This window comes from Pocillopora damicornis, chromosome 11 (assembly GCF_964200805.1).
Source record: "Pocillopora damicornis chromosome 11, jaPocDami1.2, whole genome shotgun sequence".
NCBI lineage: Eukaryota > Metazoa > Cnidaria > Anthozoa > Scleractinia > Pocilloporidae > Pocillopora > Pocillopora damicornis.
In genome coordinates, this window is record NC_142680.1 from 10,892,642 (window position 1) to 10,909,419 (window position 16,778).

A 16,778-nucleotide genomic window follows, 5' to 3' on the forward strand; every position below is an offset into this window, starting at 1 on the left:
GAAAGGGTCGATAATCGCTCTGCTACGCTTCAGCGCTTTGATAATTTTATTTCAGGAAAACATTTCGCTACGCTGTAAACGATCTTGTCTTAGATTGGTCAAAAACTGACAGGTGAATTCATGCGTGTAAATGAACTTTATTTTCTGATTGAGTGCAAAATTCTCGAAGGATTTGTTTGCTGACGTCATGGGCGTGCACAATAGGAATATGAAGCACGCTCACGCAATTGAATTTACGCGCTCTTATATTAGAACAGAGCTAGTAATCAAATTACTATGAACGCACACCGACGTATGAACCAATTGTTAAATAAACTATAGCTTAAATTGTAGCTCCTAGAGCATTGTTTGTTGTGAGATATAACCTTGACCAATACAATAAAAAGACAAAAAGACAAAAAGTTGAAGGGTGGTATATCAAGTGTCATATTGAGGGGGCTTTGCTTTTATGCCCTCAATATGCCCTACGGTACTCTTTGGCATTAAAGGGGATCATTATACTGAGGGTCTGCTGACAGACTACAGGCTACCAAACAATCCTTTACTTTGTTTCTTGATTCCTTAGTTTTATTTGGAACTTAATTTCCAGATAAAATCGTTATAAATTAATTAAGGTGATTTTAAAAATTTTTTGGATTCATGTATGACCAGCCTGACTTCTTCTGATGATGTGTTATTTCACATCCATTTTTTTCCTGTCAAATTTTCTTATAATCCTGATAAATAATTTTGAGGTCATCCACCCTAAAATGTAAAAATCTTCATGATAATTTTCAACCTGTGAACTGTTTCAAACTGGTGCAATTCTTCAAATTCCTGGCTTGAAATTTTTGTTTTTCAGTATTTCATAGTAGTGTTTAGAAGGTCTTGGACTGATGCATTCTTGCAATACAGGGAATTATGTAGTGTAAGACCAGCTCTTGTATGTGTCCACCCAATCATTAGCAAAAATCCAGTCTGGAATAGCTTGAATGACTTCTTTGAGGAAAGGTGAAGATGACTCTTTACCGTGAATATAATGAGCTGCCACAGCAAAGTCCAACAAATTGCTCTTGGCCGGGAGGTGTCTTTTTGGCTGAAATGATATTTAAATTAAAAGAATCTTGGGATATATTAGCCTGAGAGCAAGTGCTTGCTATCAGCACTGCAGGACCCACGTTTCTCTGCCCAAGGAATACTTGAGACAGGTCAGGGAGGGGGTTCACCAGGGCTCAAGTCAAGTCACCCAAAAGTCATGTTGCTCAAAACCAGAGTCAAGTTGCCTGAAACTTTTAGTCTTGTTGCCAGAAATCCTGAGTCATGTCTCACGAGGAAACAAATACTGAAAAGATCTAACTGACAGACTCTAAATGGGTAATGAAGTTGAGAAATCTTTATCAATAAAGCGCTGTTTGTTCCTAATAATACCATGGAGATGATGATCAGAAAAGAAATGTGTTCTAGTGATGACAACAAAATGAAGCATTGTTCATTTGATATGAACTTGTTTTGACCTCACAAACGTTTTGTGAATTTGAGAAATCTTTATCACTTATGCAGTGTTCATTTCCACCAAAACCATGGAGACTTTGACTAGTACACAGAAAGCAATCATTTAGTCAGAACTGAAATATGTTTGAGTAATGACCCTAAAAGCATTGTTTGTTTTTGTAACAACAATATGAAGCATTCTTCATTTCTATAATGACAAAATGAAGTCTTGCACTTTTTAAAGGGTGTACATTTCTACAAAACTGTGGTGCTGTGTTACTCAAGGCCTCATATTTTCCTGCAGGTGAAGAAACACTTGTGCCAAAGCACCTATAATAAGGACCTGCTTACAGACTAAGGTTATCAATTTTCAAACACCAGATACTAATACCGGTAGTTTATTTTGTTATTGTATAATCTAACTGACAGAAAACACTACAATCCTACAAGCTTAATATTTTATTAAACAGCAAGTGACGTTCTTGAGAAGGAGCAACTCCTCAAAGCAGTAAAATACTTATCATTAATAAACTTAATTAAGTCCACCACAGTCTAAATCCTAGCTCACCACTGACACAATCTCACTGCTGTCTCTACAGTTCCTTGAAATAAGTGATCTTCAGCAGTAACTCACTCTCAGTATAGCTTTCTATACAGTCGTTGCTCCAACAACAACTACCCCAACTACCACATAAGTGAGTCTTTATATATATATATATATATACAAAATATTCTGGAACATTTCAGAAGCTTACAAAGTCAGACGACCGCAAGGCAGGAGTCTGATTTGTTAATCATGAGTATGATTAATACTGTAATTGTCCAACTCACCAGAAGCTCAAGCGATAGTTCCCAGGGCCCCACATCAGTACCATGAGAATAGTAAATAAAGTACACAACTCTGTCTCCACCATCTTGAATTGGTAAAAGGGGACCGAGGGAAGAGGTCAGCAAATCTACGTCACTAGCAGGTGATACATATACAGCCATGTGATCAGGACCTAAGGCAGTTAGAAGTCAGACACTGGTGAAATATGAATGCATGACATGTAAGGAGAAATTAGATGCTGGTCACTTCAAGGGGTCAAAGGGTTCAAAGAGAGAAACTTGACCTGATATTGAGAATTTAAATGAGTAAACTTGATCCTGTTTCTTCCTATGTAGCAATTTCACTTCCATTGGAGATGTTTTGACTTGAGGTGGAGGACCAGGGAGATACCAAGATTTTCTGATTGCAAATACAATACTTCACAATTAGACAGAGTTATAAAATTAAACTAAACAGTAATATTAAATGTTCAGAATAGTAATCAAATAAATTCAGAGTTGGGTTCATGCAGGATTCTTTTTCTATAATTGGGATCTAAGGAACAATTATCACAAATCACCCAGTACATGTCACAAACTAAATGCTATAAGGATGTCGGAGTAACAGTGAAAGAAAAAAGTGTGATGGCTCAGGGTACCTATTGTTTATTGTAGCTTTGTTATCAAGTAGCCATGAAAGTGCTCCTTAAACATTCAAGGATAGGTGAGCAAAATAAATAAATCACATATGGCATGAAAGGAACATCAACACTTAATAGATAACACATGGTCCCCATTTCTTAGCCAGTTGATTAATTAAGCACACAGAGCTAATGATTTGCCAGAATAATTCTTTGCCATTTTCTACTGACCCCTCCCATTCCAGAGTTAAAGCAAAGCTGTGTATTTTCTACCCAACTTGTCTAACGCATTAAGTTAGCAAAGCCTGACAGCTTGTATTCTATTCCATACTCTTCTTCGATGAAATTCCTGTGAATTGGCCATGCAATGAATAACCAGAGACCAATCGAAGAACATTGAATGAGCAAGTACCACATACCGCATGAGATGCCTCAATGGCAAGTAATAAGGAAAACCTCCATAAAATCCGTCCTGAGGTGCAGGCAAAGCCTTTTTAAACATGGGTATATCACTGAATGGCTGTATGCCAAGATAGTCTAGTGGAGTGATCCAGGCACCTGCATCTTGTTGAACCACTTCACCAGCATTATTGTAAAATGTTCTTGATGTGTGCTGGATGTAGAAAAAATGTTGATGAGAGGTTTAACTGAAAAACATCTTTTGGTTGGTGTCATCAGTAGTGTGAACATACCCACTATTTAATGGTCTAATAAATGGTTGTGAAAATGTGCACTCCAGTGTGAATTTAGAACCCTCCAAAAAGTAATAATCTATGCTGAAAGCTTGAACAATTAAAATGCAAGCATGCATGGCGTCAGGGCTTTGCAACCTGCATTTTCAGGAAATCCTGGTTGGGGAAGTTGAGACATGTTTCAAAAGAAAAGGCTTCAACTTTGTTTGAAGTTGTTTCAGGTCATTGTAAGAATAAAGGAAATGATCATTGCTTAGAGAAGTTCTTGATTATCAAACAAATTCTCCTTGTCAGTACTATGGGAAATGCAAAGAGATCTGGTGTAAAGGGTTAAACTTTTTATATGAGAACCTCTGATCTGAATACAATTTTTGTCTGTTCATTCTGCTCACTTCAATCTGGAGACTAGCATACTATTTGTTTGTTCACATTGTCTTGTTACCACCAAAATTGGCTAAAACAGTTAAATTGGACAAAACACACAAATTAACTGAATAGGTTCAACTGGTAAAAGTGGTCAAATCAGCTGAGTAGGTTAAACTAAACAAATTGCACAGATATGCTAGATTTGTTTCAGTTGTTAAAATAGTCAACATGCTGATTTGCTTCCACTAGAAAAAATGCTAAACTAGCTGAATTGGTTCAACTAGTTAAAATAGTTCAATTAGCTGAAACAGTTGGTACAATCCTGCAGGAAAATGATTGAATGAATTGATTGAATGAATTTCTTCTTACCTGAAAGAACACCCTTTTAGGGCACTGGTTGATGGCTGAGTAAGGAAATGACAGTCCAGAGAGCGATATAACCATTCCTACAGTGCTAACAAACAGAAGAAATATGGCTGGAAGCTTGAGGTTTCCCAGAACATACACAGTGCTAACCTAGAAAAAAAAGGTAAATTTAAATAGAAGCATATTAGAACTTTGTGGGAGATGTGTTGGCCAAATGGTTAGCTTGCTGAACTCTGGCTTGATAGGAGGTCTGGCTTTGAGACCTGGCCAGGTCATTGGGTTGTGTTATTGAGCGAGAAACATACCACTTTCTCAGTGCCCCTCTTTCTCTCTCTCTCTCCATCCAGGGCTCAGTTGTTCAAAGCTGGGTTAAGATAACCCAGGGTTAGTGTGAAATCTGATTTCAGATCATTCAGGAGAATTCTTTTTGTCTACAATTTGATGTTGAATGCTCTAAAAAGTATAGAGAAAATTATCCCAAAAAAAAGGCTTTTAAACAAGTGAATAAAGAAACCAAGAATAAAATGTAAACCTACACTGTATGTTAGCACTAATCACCTTTCAAACAATTGGACCCAGAAGTAAGAGTAGGTACCAACCAAGTTTGTCAGGGAAGCCTGATAAAATTCTGGGGGGGTTATCCTTGTGATGGACTGGCATCCCATTCAGGGGGGTTGCTTGGCTCAAGTACAAACTTTCCCTTAATTATCTTCTTATCAGAATTTTAACAGTATTTAATCAGCAAACTGATCGAATTTCACTGAGCACACTCACCATATAAGAAGTCAACAGCACAACTCCAAAGGCAGACAGGACACTTATAAAGACATCTGGGGGTGTTTGTGTTCCAGCTCGACCCATAATAGGCATAAAGACGTCAAATATAGCAAATGTCAAATACATACAGAACTGAACAGGTACTAGTGTAGCTAAGAGATACATAAACAAAAACGCTCCAACATTTTCATGACTTATCTTTGCAGTTAATACATTGTCCCATATAACAACTCGTATAACCAGTGGAAAGATAATGAAGAGCAATGGTAAATGTGCTGAAGCCAGGCGATAATATGACATTATCAACATGACTATTGTCCAGACAAGGAAAGCAGCATAAAATGTTTCTACTTCTTTCTTCACAAGTTGGTTAGATATCCTTTCCTTGAGAGGAATGTTGTCTTCTCTCTTCTCTGACACAGCTTTTTCCTGAGGAAAAAAACATTGAAAACACTATCTTTTGGTAAATGTAATTTCCATCTTCATTTTTGGATCTGTGACTAGTCCTCAATAAATTTATAAGATTTTTGAAGCTGATGCTGAGATGCAGTATGGCAAAGTATCCCACAACATGAAAAAAGATGCAGTCCAAACTTAAACTAGTAGGAAATGCTTGTACAGGGCCCATTGTTGTTGGTTTTTTTTTTGCTTGATTTGACTTTTAACCTGTTCCGCTTCACTGGAAGCATAACAAGTGTGCATAGCCACTGTTCTCCCTTATTTTAAGTAAAACAGGTATGTTAAATTTTCAGACCAATCCTTTAAAATGTTGAATTTTCCAGAATATCAAGTGATTTTAGGCAGTAACAAGAGGTGCTACTAGTGATGAATTTTACCAGTTACTGCCTGAAAAGGAGGACACTACGTAGCTCAGTGCTACAAATTCTGCCATAAGAAACTGAAAGCAGAGTTCAAAATGAAAATATAAAGTTTGGTTCTTTGTTCTTTTCATATGTTGTTCTTTGTTCTTTTTTCTTGATTCTTTTCATATGTTGAACAATCAAACCAATAAATTAAGACATTGATAAATCTTTAACCTTAACCAAAATTCACTTTCAATGGAGACAAATAATGAGATTCAAATGAGTGCAAACAAAGACTTGAGATGATCAGTTCACCACAATAACATTATGTAGACCAAAAAGGAGGCAAAACAATATTAACTTTTCTGTTGACCCATTAACCCCTTAGGGAGACTAGCATCTCATTTCTCCCCATGCTGTCCAGGTGTTTCAAAATGTTTTGAAGTAGGCATCAGATGCAGCAAAAGTATGTGAGTGGGGAAAGTTGATTAAAAGGCCAAAAGGTAATTATTTTGACCAGAGTAACCAGGGACATGTTATCAAGTATGTGGTGAAACTCTGGCGGTCAACAGCTTGTCTTGAAGTCCGTGACTGTCACCCCCCAGATCAAATATAATGGTCATAAGAAGAAAGGAAATTGTCAAATTTTCTTTGCTTGTCACTAAATTGACAACTAAATTGTGTCTACCTTTGCCACAATAGACTTCTTAATGAGAAAATGAACCAAACCAATGCCCAGTAGAGATGGTGCTGTGTATAATGCCAAGAGTAGGTAGGGTTGGCAGTACCAAGTTAGTGAGTGACCTGAGTATGTCAGAAGGACACCTACAGCCACAGAAAATGATGTTCCAACTATCCATGAGAGTAATAGGATGAACAGAGAGATGATAAGGTCTCCTATACCAGATGAAAGTCTTAATACTTTGCCTGATGAAAAAAAACAGTTAAAAAGAGTGTTAAGGACAGCTTTCAATTGCAGTGTACTTTAAGATCCACAATATTGTAAAAATTGTATGACACCCCTCGTCTATGCCATTTTCCCTATCACAGTAGGAAACTGGCTTAACAGAAAATTGAAAATGTTGACAATTTTATCAACATGCATGGAAACAATGAACAGAATATAAAAGCTTACCAGTCCCAAAAATGACCTAATCATATTTTATGAAATGCTCTAAAAGAGTTGATAAAAAAGACACCCATTGTTACCTTGTTTATTTTGTGTAGCTTTTATTTTTTTTTTAAGACTACAAAACTTTGATTAATTCACATATGGAAAAGAAGATGTACTCAGGTCAGCTCTAAGGCCTATGCTTTCATAGCTCATTGTACATAATTTAGAAAATGTAGAATGTTAATAATAGATTTCTACTTGTAGATCATGCCTTACCCTCCTCAGAGATGGTTCTCTTTGCTGGAAAATGAAGGAATTTTTTCATAAGACAAAGAACTGCCACAAAAGCTGATGTCAGATTTATCACCAAACCAATTCTTTCAGGGCAATGTATCACAAAAATTCCCAGGAAGTCGAAAAACACCATGGAACCATGACGATACTCTCCAGGGTCAGCCAGAAATGGTGAATTAACTATGCTCTTGACCAAAGCCAGTATGTTATCACCAGCACGCTGAATAGAGCCTGGAGTAACAGCAGCTGGTGTATCGTAATTTGTGTGATAAACATAACCATTGGCAATATAGGCAAGGTCCATTCCTACACATCAGAAAATTATTAGTAAATTACTAACCAGATTGGTTCAATGCAAAAGAGATTTTCACTAAGATTACAATCAATCAGTCAATAAGGTAATCAGTGAATAATGAATTGATCAAATACTAACCAGTCATTCAGTCAGTTAAGGAGCATTTCATTCATTCATTCAGTCGGTCAGTCAGTAAGTCAGTCAATCATACAATCAGTCAGTCAGTCAGTCAATCAGTCAGTCAATCTGTCAGTGTGAGAGAGTAATTCAGTCAGTAGGTCAGTAAGTTGTTCAGTAAGCCAGTCATCAAGTTGTTTATTCACTCATTCATTCAGACAATCAGTCAATAAGTCATTTATTCACTTAGTCAGTCATTCAATCAGTCTCTAGGTGTCAGTCCATAATTCAGATACCTGGTACTTGGCCAAAGTCCCTGAAAATCCTGAAATCAGTGTCACTAGGTATGATTCCACTCTGAAAGACATCTTGGCCCAGAGCTTGTGCACAGGGGTGTGGGGCTACCTCTGAATATGTCTTGATCAGCCAAGGATGTTCAGGACCTGCCTGAAATAACACTTCCCTTCCACCTGGATTGAAAAGATAAATCAACTAAAATCAACCAAAATAATAACATAAAGATATTACAGGAGTATAAGTGGGTAAACAAAAATTGTCAGGAAAGTCTGACGAAATGCTGTGGCAACCTGTATTATGGACCATTGTGAAAATAATTAAGTGAATTTTCTGGAATCTCTAGGCATAGTGGCACACCATGCCTTGCTTTACCCTTTCCTAGCTTCCCCTTTTTTTCTTGCTTTTGCCTCATGCCCTTGCATGGCTTATGCACTGCTCACACTTGTTTTCATTTTTATATCCACAGATTGCTCAAATATCTCTTCCAAACATTCCTGAATTATAGAAATCTGTCATAAATTTTAAGTGTTCATTTGAACACAGTTCATCTAGATTGTTCAATACATATTATTACAACTGTAACATATCCTGCTAACATGGCAGTTTTAAAGTTATGTCCTTGTCAAAGGACAGTCAGTAGGAAAAGTTTTAAGCCTAACTCTTCTACTTGCCCCTAAACCAAGGCAAATAGTTGCGTCATTTTTACATTCTTCCAAATTTTGCCGCTTTATTGTACTGTTGATAAGGCTTCACATGTAAGCCCATGAGAATCCATGATGCGTGCAAACATTTTATAATTCTTTAACATGTAAGGCCACATTACACTGCCACTCTCTTAGTGACCATTTTCCCATTATTACCAAAGCCACTGAATACATAACTTTCATTTTTCACTTTCGTATTTTGATTTTCTTCCCCTTCTAGGCAAGTTTGAACGTTACTGTCTGTAAGCAATAGGGATTTTTCAGTTTTTTAGCAGCCATAATCTGAGGAAATTCCGAAAAACAACAGTGAGGGCTTTGCCATTCATTCATCAACATGACTGAGTGGTGCAAAAGGCGAGTGACGTGTAAGCAGCTGATTAGTGATATCAAACACTCGTGAAAAAAAACGTATTTTTTTTACCTGTGTTGTTATGGCTTTTCTTAGGGCTGGAAATCCCTATATAACACCGCAGTTTATGTAATAAAATTTACTAGCATGCAGTTGAAACATCGCCATTCATATTCGAAGTGAGTACATTATGAGATAAACAACAATACTCAATAAGAGCAGCATATTTTAATACGAAAAAAAATGGCATAATGTTGCAACTGGAACTATTGGATGTATGGAGATCTTTGGGGTGTCTACTTTAGCTGTGCTTAACAATGTTGATCTTACTATAAATTTAGTAGATGGCACTTCTTGTTATGTAACTAATAAATGCAACTGTAACCTCACCTTTTTTTTCCTCCTTCACTTCAAAATGTTTCAACTGGGTAATTGATTGGCCAATCAGAGGAAAATTAAAAAAAGCTTAATTCTTATTTTGAGTTCCTTACCCTGTACATTCTAACTAGTATTAATATTCTCCACACTGTTGCCCTTACATTTGGTACTGACAAGGAGAATTTGTTTGACAATCAGGAACTACTTAAATTGGTGATTATTTCCTACATTCTGATAACCTTTACATTTGAATCAAGGTTGATACTGTAATTGGAGAAATTAGAAGTAAATCACTCTTAGGGGTTAAAGGTTAAAGTTTATCTTTGAACACTTCCTGAAGGAAGTTTAACCTCTTTATAGCAGTTGAAAATCTTGCACAAATATGAGAGTTGCTACAAACAAATGTTAAACTTTTGCTACATGAGAGAGCTCATACAATGTACTGTAAAACAAAACCTTGTGGATGAATATAATCAATACTTTACATGATGACATACATGTATCAAAGCATAGCATTACCAGCAATACTTCAATTGTTCCATTCTTCAGTCAGGCTTGTTTCACATGAACTAATCGTTTAAGTTAAGTCAAAGTTTACTACATTTATTTCACCATTCCTGCAAAACTCAAATACCTCAATCAGTGGAATATCTTTCTCACAACAACGATATTGGTCAACAACTACCAACAGATTGTACCACTGGCTTGAAAAACATCCTTTGTTGTAACTGTCAGATGCTTGCTCTTCAGCAAATTCCTCTGATGACAAAGTTTCTATAGATTCAAGGACTTTCTCTTGTACTTGCAAGTCAAGGGTCACTCCAAGAGCTGGTGAGATCATTAACCAGGCAACAGGAGAGTGCTCCTTTAACACATTGTCATTGTCACCACTGTGAGATGACATTCTCAGTTTTTGTTGAAAATGAACTATGAATTCCTTAAGGTCCAAACTCACTGCACTTGATGAAAGGGGGTACTTCTTGTCCTACATAGATAAACAAATTCTCAGCACTGAAGTAAAGTACTTTATGAAATTACAGCATTTCTAGCTTTAACATTATGGCAATTTTGATAAATATATGTTAACAACTTAGCTACAGTTACTGAGATATATCATCCAATTTCATGGGCCCACTGGGAAACAGTGCAAGACAAGCTGACAAAAGATGTCTGGCTTTAGCTATGCCACTGTGAAACGTCCACAGCCACACACAAAGACAAACTACATGCACTTCCCCACAACCTTGACAACAAGTTCCCGACAATTTTATAACTGGACTGGTTGGAAAGCCTGATTGAGAACTGACTATGAACAAAAGGTAACTAATAGATTGCAGGACGAATCATCCTAGAACTGGACAAAACACAAAGTTACTAATGCTTAGACTACATGATAAATCTGCCAAATTTTTATGAGTCAATTTTAAAGCATAGACACATTTTTGTAGAAGGCAGAATCATTCAACAACACAAGCAGGAGTCTCAAGATACAACTAATTCATTTATGTTTGGTCATCAAAGCCACTAACTCTCTAGCTACTTGAATAAATTACCTTTAACTGATATTCAGATTCATCATGACAGCATCCCTTCAATCCATACACAGCTCCTGAAATATAATCATACATTCCTACCACCTCACTAGCAACCACTGACACTATTGTATCCTGGATGCCATACAAAATGGAAATCTTCCCACATAGATCAATATCACTGTGTTCAGCATTCTTTGAATGTTCCTCATCAGTGAAGAGAACAGACATCACTGTCTCCAAGTTCAGATTTAGGGTAAAAGTATTTGAAACTGGCCTTTGGCTATATATGCCATCCTTAACCAGAGTCAAAGGCTTTATTTGCAGCTCTGTCTCAAGCAATCTCTCTAAAAATTTCTTTTTGCCAACAAAATCACTTTCCTCAATGCTACATGCACAAGGAATGAGAGGTGCAGTCGAATCATTGGGGTTTGAAATATTTTCACTGTTTAGCCACCAATCACCATTACAGACCAAATCGCTTTGCAAACTTTCTCTGCCATATATACCATTAACATTCGCCTTGGTTTCCAACTCACTTAGTACATTGCAAGTTGGACTTAACTTTGATCCTCTGTCAAAATAATCTGAGACAATACATTGTTCAGACTCTGAAGATTTCATGTCACTATCCCAGTAGGATGCTCCTATCGATTTACTTGATTTGCTATTAACAAAAGTCTCATTGGAAACATTTGCTTCTTCGCAGCTAGATTGCTGGAGGATACCTCTGTTTTGTGGTTCTGCTTCCACACAAGAAACATTGTTTCGAGAAGAATCAGTAATTCTTGTAGAAGAGGTCTTTTTTAAAGATTGTGTTTTAATTAGTCTTGAAAGTTCAATATTTTCCGCACTCTGTCGCTCGTTTGCTTCTCGCGCTTTACGTTTTGAAGTTACGCGATGTAATTCAAATTCCGGAAGAACTGAAGAACATGATTGTTCAGGTGCTCTTCGCGATTCCATTCGTGAGTCTTCTCTTGATTCCAAATGATGAGCGGGTGGATAACATTCTCTTCTCGCACAATTCCACATGAAATTCCACATCATGGTCCCAAGATGATGACATTGTGGAATAGAAGAAGGCCCGATTTGGGGAATATGGAAGGGCCTCAGTAGTTTCTTGGTTGCATCTCTGTCGACTGAACTGACCTCCTCGTTATAAACTTGACTATTACGCTTTACATCCAGGAATGCAGCAGAAAATTGTTTCGTATTTAGTGGAAACATTTCTTATCAATGCCAGCAACAATTTCTGCATAGAACGTCCGCCATCTTGAACATGAGTATGCTACTTGTCAGCAATTAAAACCAAGCTGCGCATATTCAGCATTGAGCTCGGCCCAGTATTCTCCAGGGCAATTCATTTTGAAATGTTTTGAACCTCTCACTTGCGAGATAGAGGGTTTTCCTCCTCAGAAAATAGCACTAAAAACATGTTTGACGTGGCTTTAAGTAGTGCTGGAGCAACTATTGCCCTTGCTACATCATTTGATGAAAACCATCCACCAGAAAATATCATTGATGGGTAAGTATTTTACGTTCGGTGAAGATGTTGCCAAACATTCCAAATTTCCAACAAGCAAAGTTAATTGAGGTTTTGATAAGGACAATTAAGATATTTCAAGACCACTTCCGATTTATCTGAAACCTAGTAATGCTATACTTTTTGGAATTGCTAAACTGGTAGACCATGACATAATCATTCTACATGTACTATCGTGAACATTTTTACGATAGTAGTTGTCATGGTAACCCGTGGCCCTTGGAATGTGTATGATCTGTTTATTCTGAAAAAGCAAGATTTAAGGAAAGAAAGGTATGAGGAGTAACGCAATATTTGCAGATGCTTGCTTTTATCTGTACTTGGTAATGTCACACAAAAGTTGAAAACTACGTTAGCAACCTGCAAACTCAAACTCCAAAGGGAAACAGAAAATGGTTTAAGTTAGCTGATATTTAATGACAGGGTAAAATTTCCGCACAGCCCCATACTACATTATGCATTCAGTTCTTGGATAGAGAAAACAATGACTAAAACAATACACTGCCATTGGGAAAACAGATTTGTTTTACAACAGTATGGGGCTGTGTGGAAATTTTACCAATGACAGAAAAAGTTAGGGTCAAATCCAGGGAAAAGCTAGCAGGGTTTTACTTTCTTATAGTACATTTCAGTAATAAGTAAATGGAAAACTCTAAGGCAAAGGTTGATGAATGATACCTTTAAGATCATGACCCGTCAATTGTTTATGGCTAAAAAGCTTGTTTAGAATCAACTCAAGTTCCCATCTAGAAGTCTTACAGCCAAAGTGAGAGGTCATGTGAAGCAGCTTAAATTATATGTAGTCACGCTCTTGCATTTTCAAACAAGGGTCTTTGTAATCTGCGAGTCTCAAATTTTACCATCTGTGACTCCTATGGCTGCATCCTGATCAGCCAAAACAGAACTAATTGTCTTTTTATTTTGCTCCATAGAAGCCTTGATACTTTCTGGCCAACAACTGGAATGTTTCCTCAAGAATTCATCATCACCTTTAGTGCATTAATGAGCATTGGAAATATCAAATTCCTATCTTCAAATGGTGAGGATGATGGTGGAAGATCTTGAAATTGTGTTTAGTGTAATGTAACATGGGCATTATCAATTTAATGGTTTTTGAGTTTTTTTTTTTTCATAACAAAATATATCTATGTTAGCGAGTGGAATGGTATGTTGTTTGTACCAATCAGATCCCTGCATTAGGGTATGTAATGTATCTCACATCAATCAGATTGCTGCATTGGGGTATATATCTTACACCAATCATATCACAACATTTTGATATCTTGTACCAATCATAGCTTTTTTTGCAAATGATGTCATGGAATTAGGGGGCTGTGCACAAATAATGACATTTATCAAATATTTTGGGCTCATTTGATAAGGGCAATGGTTTGTGGCCTTCATAAGATCCTCATCAAAAGGTCAAGACTTCTTGTGATGTGAAAGGTTCCATTTAACTTTTTGCATCATTTTTTAAAGTTAAAAGGTGTCTTTTCTGCTCCTTTACTTACAATGCACATGCCAAACACGTACCATGAAAACAATGTCCAAAATCTAATCAGAACATGCCCAATCATTGCTCTACATTAACAGTAGGCAATGTTTCACATGCTTGAATTGTACCACCCATCAAATTCCATTTTGCCACATTAGACTTTGCTCAATCTTGTGTCATTTCCATGTAAATAACCTGCATTTCATTATTTATAGTAACAGCATTGTCCAACAGAGTTTCGGTTTGCTTTTTGCAGTAAAATTACATAGAAGGATATTTTTACGGCAACTAACTTTAGACAAATAATTTTGATACTCTTTCTGGTAGTGGAACAGTAGAAAGCATAGTCCCTTTTCACCATTATTTGGTCTCTTGCCATGCAACGCGCTCTCTCTTCAATGAAGAATAGATCGTATTGTGTGACGAAATCAAACAATGGGTGTTAAGGAGACAACAGTATAAGCATGGTACTGCTGCATTCTATTTTTGCTTAGAAGTATTATACCATAGAAACAACAGACCAAAAACTACCTGTGTGAGTTCAGGTAAATTAGATTGTTTTTTTCTTTCTCTTATGGTGAAGTAATGCAATATTTTTTTGTTCTTTTGAAAGTTATGCTCTTTTCCTGTCACAAAAATGAAAACATTAGGTATGCAAAGTGTCCCATCTCAACCCACCCTGCCAAAAAAATAACTCTTGCATGCTATGCATGCCTGTGTTTTATCACAGGGGCTACATCATTGTTTTTGTGCCACATTGTGAAAAATTAGACGTAATTTTTTTTTTTTAATGTGATATAAAAAATTGAGAAAAGACTTCGTAAGGAGTCAGGTACATGTGGGTTACCAGCTCATTAGAGACCAGGAGCTTCAAGGTTTTGTAGCATATATGAATTTTTATTTGCAGTTAAAAGCCTCTGCATTGAGAAAAGCACAAAAACAGAACCAGTAGACTTTGAACCTCTTGTGGACAAAGGTAAAAAGAAGCCATTGATATGTTATAGAAAATGTTGTTGTTCATCCTGGTTAATTAGAGGTAAATGGTTTTTTTTTAAAGCATTTGTCTCACAATGTAAAGTAAGGCTACCATTTATGATACAATTGATAGCCTGACTTTACTTTGAAAATTTAATTAGGAAAAAATGATGAACATGATAACAAAATAATTAAAACAAGTTTAAGCAAGGACATTCAGTCAAATAATCCTCTGATTTTGATCACCGACAGTACAGTACAATGCACATTGACATGGCCCAGGCCTGACTGATTGCAGAGTTTGGTTGACTGTAGAATTTAAGACTGACAAATTCAATGAAACATACATGCAATTTATTAATAATGTGTAATTGTTATCTGTGACAGAGTATGAACATTTAGAGGGTCAGATGCAGAGAGATGAGATCAAGGTAAGTATTTAGAATTCAGCAAATTGAATCCTGCTTCAATGGTATTTCAGCTCTAAAATATATGTATCGGGCATTCTGAACCATGTGTGTGTTCTGATGGAAAGACATGCACTTTCAGGGGGGGAGAGTTGTTGAAACTTAGAATTGATCAGTGTATAAAAATACAAATATTCAGTCCTAATTATGAATGTAGGGCTCTTACATTTTGATATTATTTGTATGTTTTTTCCTTTGTAGATTCCTGTTACATCAGCATGTCATCTGAGATTTCTTATCAAAAGTGGATTTGATCATTTTGTTTCCATTCATAATGTCAGTGTTGATGGCACAGCTGTGCACTGAACTTCAGTCTCCACATTCAGACAAGTTGTGAATAGAAGTAAATACATGTACATGAATGAAGCAAATAATTATAGTTATCTCTTAGCAGAAGGGTGTTGACTTCTGGTTACAGTTCTATATGGGTGTAATGTAATGGGAAATAGACTATTAACAGTCCCGCAGCAATGGGCCAAACTCTGAAAGTCAGTTATTTTCTGGTTATTAAAGGAGTTGCTTAAAAGTTCCGCACTCTACCAGGAATGTAACAGCAAGTCTATTCGTCGTTCTAAAAGCACCGCGCGAAGTGCATTCCTCGTTCTAAAAGCTCCGCGCGAAGGGCACAATCACCAAGAGTATTCCTCGTTCTACAAAAAAAACACCCCACGAAGTGCTCAAAGAACAAAAATTTCCTCGTTCTCAAAGCACCGCGCTGGAGGGCCGGGAGGAATAAATTAATTTGATTCCAACCTTTTTTGGCGGCATTCGTAAAAAATTTCATTTTAAAAAGAAAATTTGTCACCTACAATTTGCTATAGATTAAAACTTCTATGCACATTTAAATAGTAATGGTGGATTTATTGGGATGGAAACGCAACTTTGTTTAAGGAAAAGGATGGACAGTTTTATTGTTATCAAATAACAACCAAAAGTAATGTGAACTCTGTTTCAATTCAACGCAAGACTAAAGAGCGGACTAAAACGACGTACGTGTCGGAACATCGAATACACGCAACGTGAGCGGAGAAAAAGAAGAAAAAAGGAGTTTCAAAATTGTTGTCCAAGAATACCTTAGTCTTCCACCCTGAGGGTGCCTTGTGTACATAAAGATTGAAGTTCAGTGCCTTCAGTAGCTTTTTGGCTACAAAGATTAACAACGAACAACGGCCATACCAAACAATCTTTTTAAGCGGCTGTGAGTATATGAAAGTCATATATTTGAACTGTGGATAAAGACGTGGATACGAAAGCGATCTTCGCAGTAATGAACATTACTTAAGCAGTAGTGAAAAG

General features: G+C 36.7%; 3 protein-coding genes across 6 annotated transcripts; 1 reads left to right on the forward strand and 2 right to left on the reverse strand.

Moving 5' to 3' along the window:
- Positions 1–545: 545 nt before the first annotated feature.
- LOC149037475 (endoplasmic reticulum metallopeptidase 1-like) lies at positions 546–10,210 on the reverse strand. 4 transcript variants are annotated; one of them, XM_089187771.1, is made up of 10 exons: positions 9,165–10,210; positions 8,039–8,212; positions 7,313–7,636; positions 6,611–6,849; positions 5,117–5,548; positions 4,346–4,492; positions 3,338–3,531; positions 2,583–2,698; positions 2,302–2,471; positions 546–1,075 (listed from the first exon to the last, which is right to left on the reverse strand). In XM_089187771.1, the coding sequence occupies exons 3-10, from the start codon at positions 7,632–7,634 to the stop codon at positions 899–901; spliced, it is 1,797 nt and encodes a 598-aa protein (XP_089043897.1). In that variant the 5' UTR covers positions 7,635–7,636; positions 8,039–8,212; positions 9,165–10,210; the 3' UTR covers positions 546–898. The 4 variants fall into 4 exon arrangements, with proteins under 4 accessions (XP_089043897.1, XP_089043895.1, XP_089043898.1 ...); XM_089187769.1 differs by having other exon boundaries at positions 5,117–5,572; XM_089187772.1 differs by having other exon boundaries at positions 9,483–9,529.
- Positions 9,301–12,299, reverse strand: LOC149037476 (uncharacterized). Its single transcript, XM_089187783.1, has 2 exons — positions 11,024–12,299; positions 9,301–10,455 (listed from the first exon to the last, which is right to left on the reverse strand). The coding sequence occupies exons 1-2, from the start codon at positions 12,227–12,229 to the stop codon at positions 10,048–10,050; spliced, it is 1,614 nt and encodes a 537-aa protein (XP_089043909.1). The 5' UTR covers positions 12,230–12,299; the 3' UTR covers positions 9,301–10,047.
- Positions 12,300–12,349: 50 nt separating this feature from the next.
- LOC149037477 (intraflagellar transport protein 25 homolog) lies at positions 12,350–15,878 on the forward strand. Its single transcript, XM_089187830.1, has 5 exons — positions 12,350–12,527; positions 13,478–13,584; positions 14,948–15,016; positions 15,403–15,446; positions 15,684–15,878. The coding sequence occupies exons 1-5, from the start codon at positions 12,436–12,438 to the stop codon at positions 15,786–15,788; spliced, it is 417 nt and encodes a 138-aa protein (XP_089043956.1). The 5' UTR covers positions 12,350–12,435; the 3' UTR covers positions 15,789–15,878.
- Positions 15,879–16,778: the final 900 nt, after the last annotated feature.

Bases quoted from the DNA above. Each gene is read 5' to 3' on its own strand.
- LOC149037475 (XM_089187769.1), bottom strand. From the start codon at position 7,634: ATGGACCTTGCCTATATTGCCAATGGTTATGTTTATCACACAAATTAC. The intron at 4,493-5,116 runs GTGAGTGTGCTC...TTTTTTTTCTAG, and splicing joins TGCTGTTGACTTCTTATATG to GTTAGCACTGTGTATGTTCT. The intron at 1,076-2,301 runs GTGAGTTGGACA...ATATCATTTCAG, and splicing joins AACTATCGCTTGAGCTTCTG to CCAAAAAGACACCTCCCGGC.
- LOC149037476 (XM_089187783.1), bottom strand. From the start codon at position 12,229: ATGTTTCCACTAAATACGAAACAATTTTCTGCTGCATTCCTGGATGTA. The intron at 10,456-11,023 runs GTAATTTATTCA...TTATCTATGTAG, and splicing joins AATCTGAATATCAGTTAAAG to GACAAGAAGTACCCCCTTTC.
- LOC149037477 (XM_089187830.1), top strand. From the start codon at position 12,436: ATGTTTGACGTGGCTTTAAGTAGTGCTGGAGCAACTATTGCCCTTGCT. The intron at 15,017-15,402 runs GTAAAAAGAAGC...TATCTGTGACAG, and splicing joins TGAACCTCTTGTGGACAAAG to AGTATGAACATTTAGAGGGT. The intron at 15,447-15,683 runs GTAAGTATTTAG...TTTCCTTTGTAG, and splicing joins TGCAGAGAGATGAGATCAAG to ATTCCTGTTACATCAGCATG.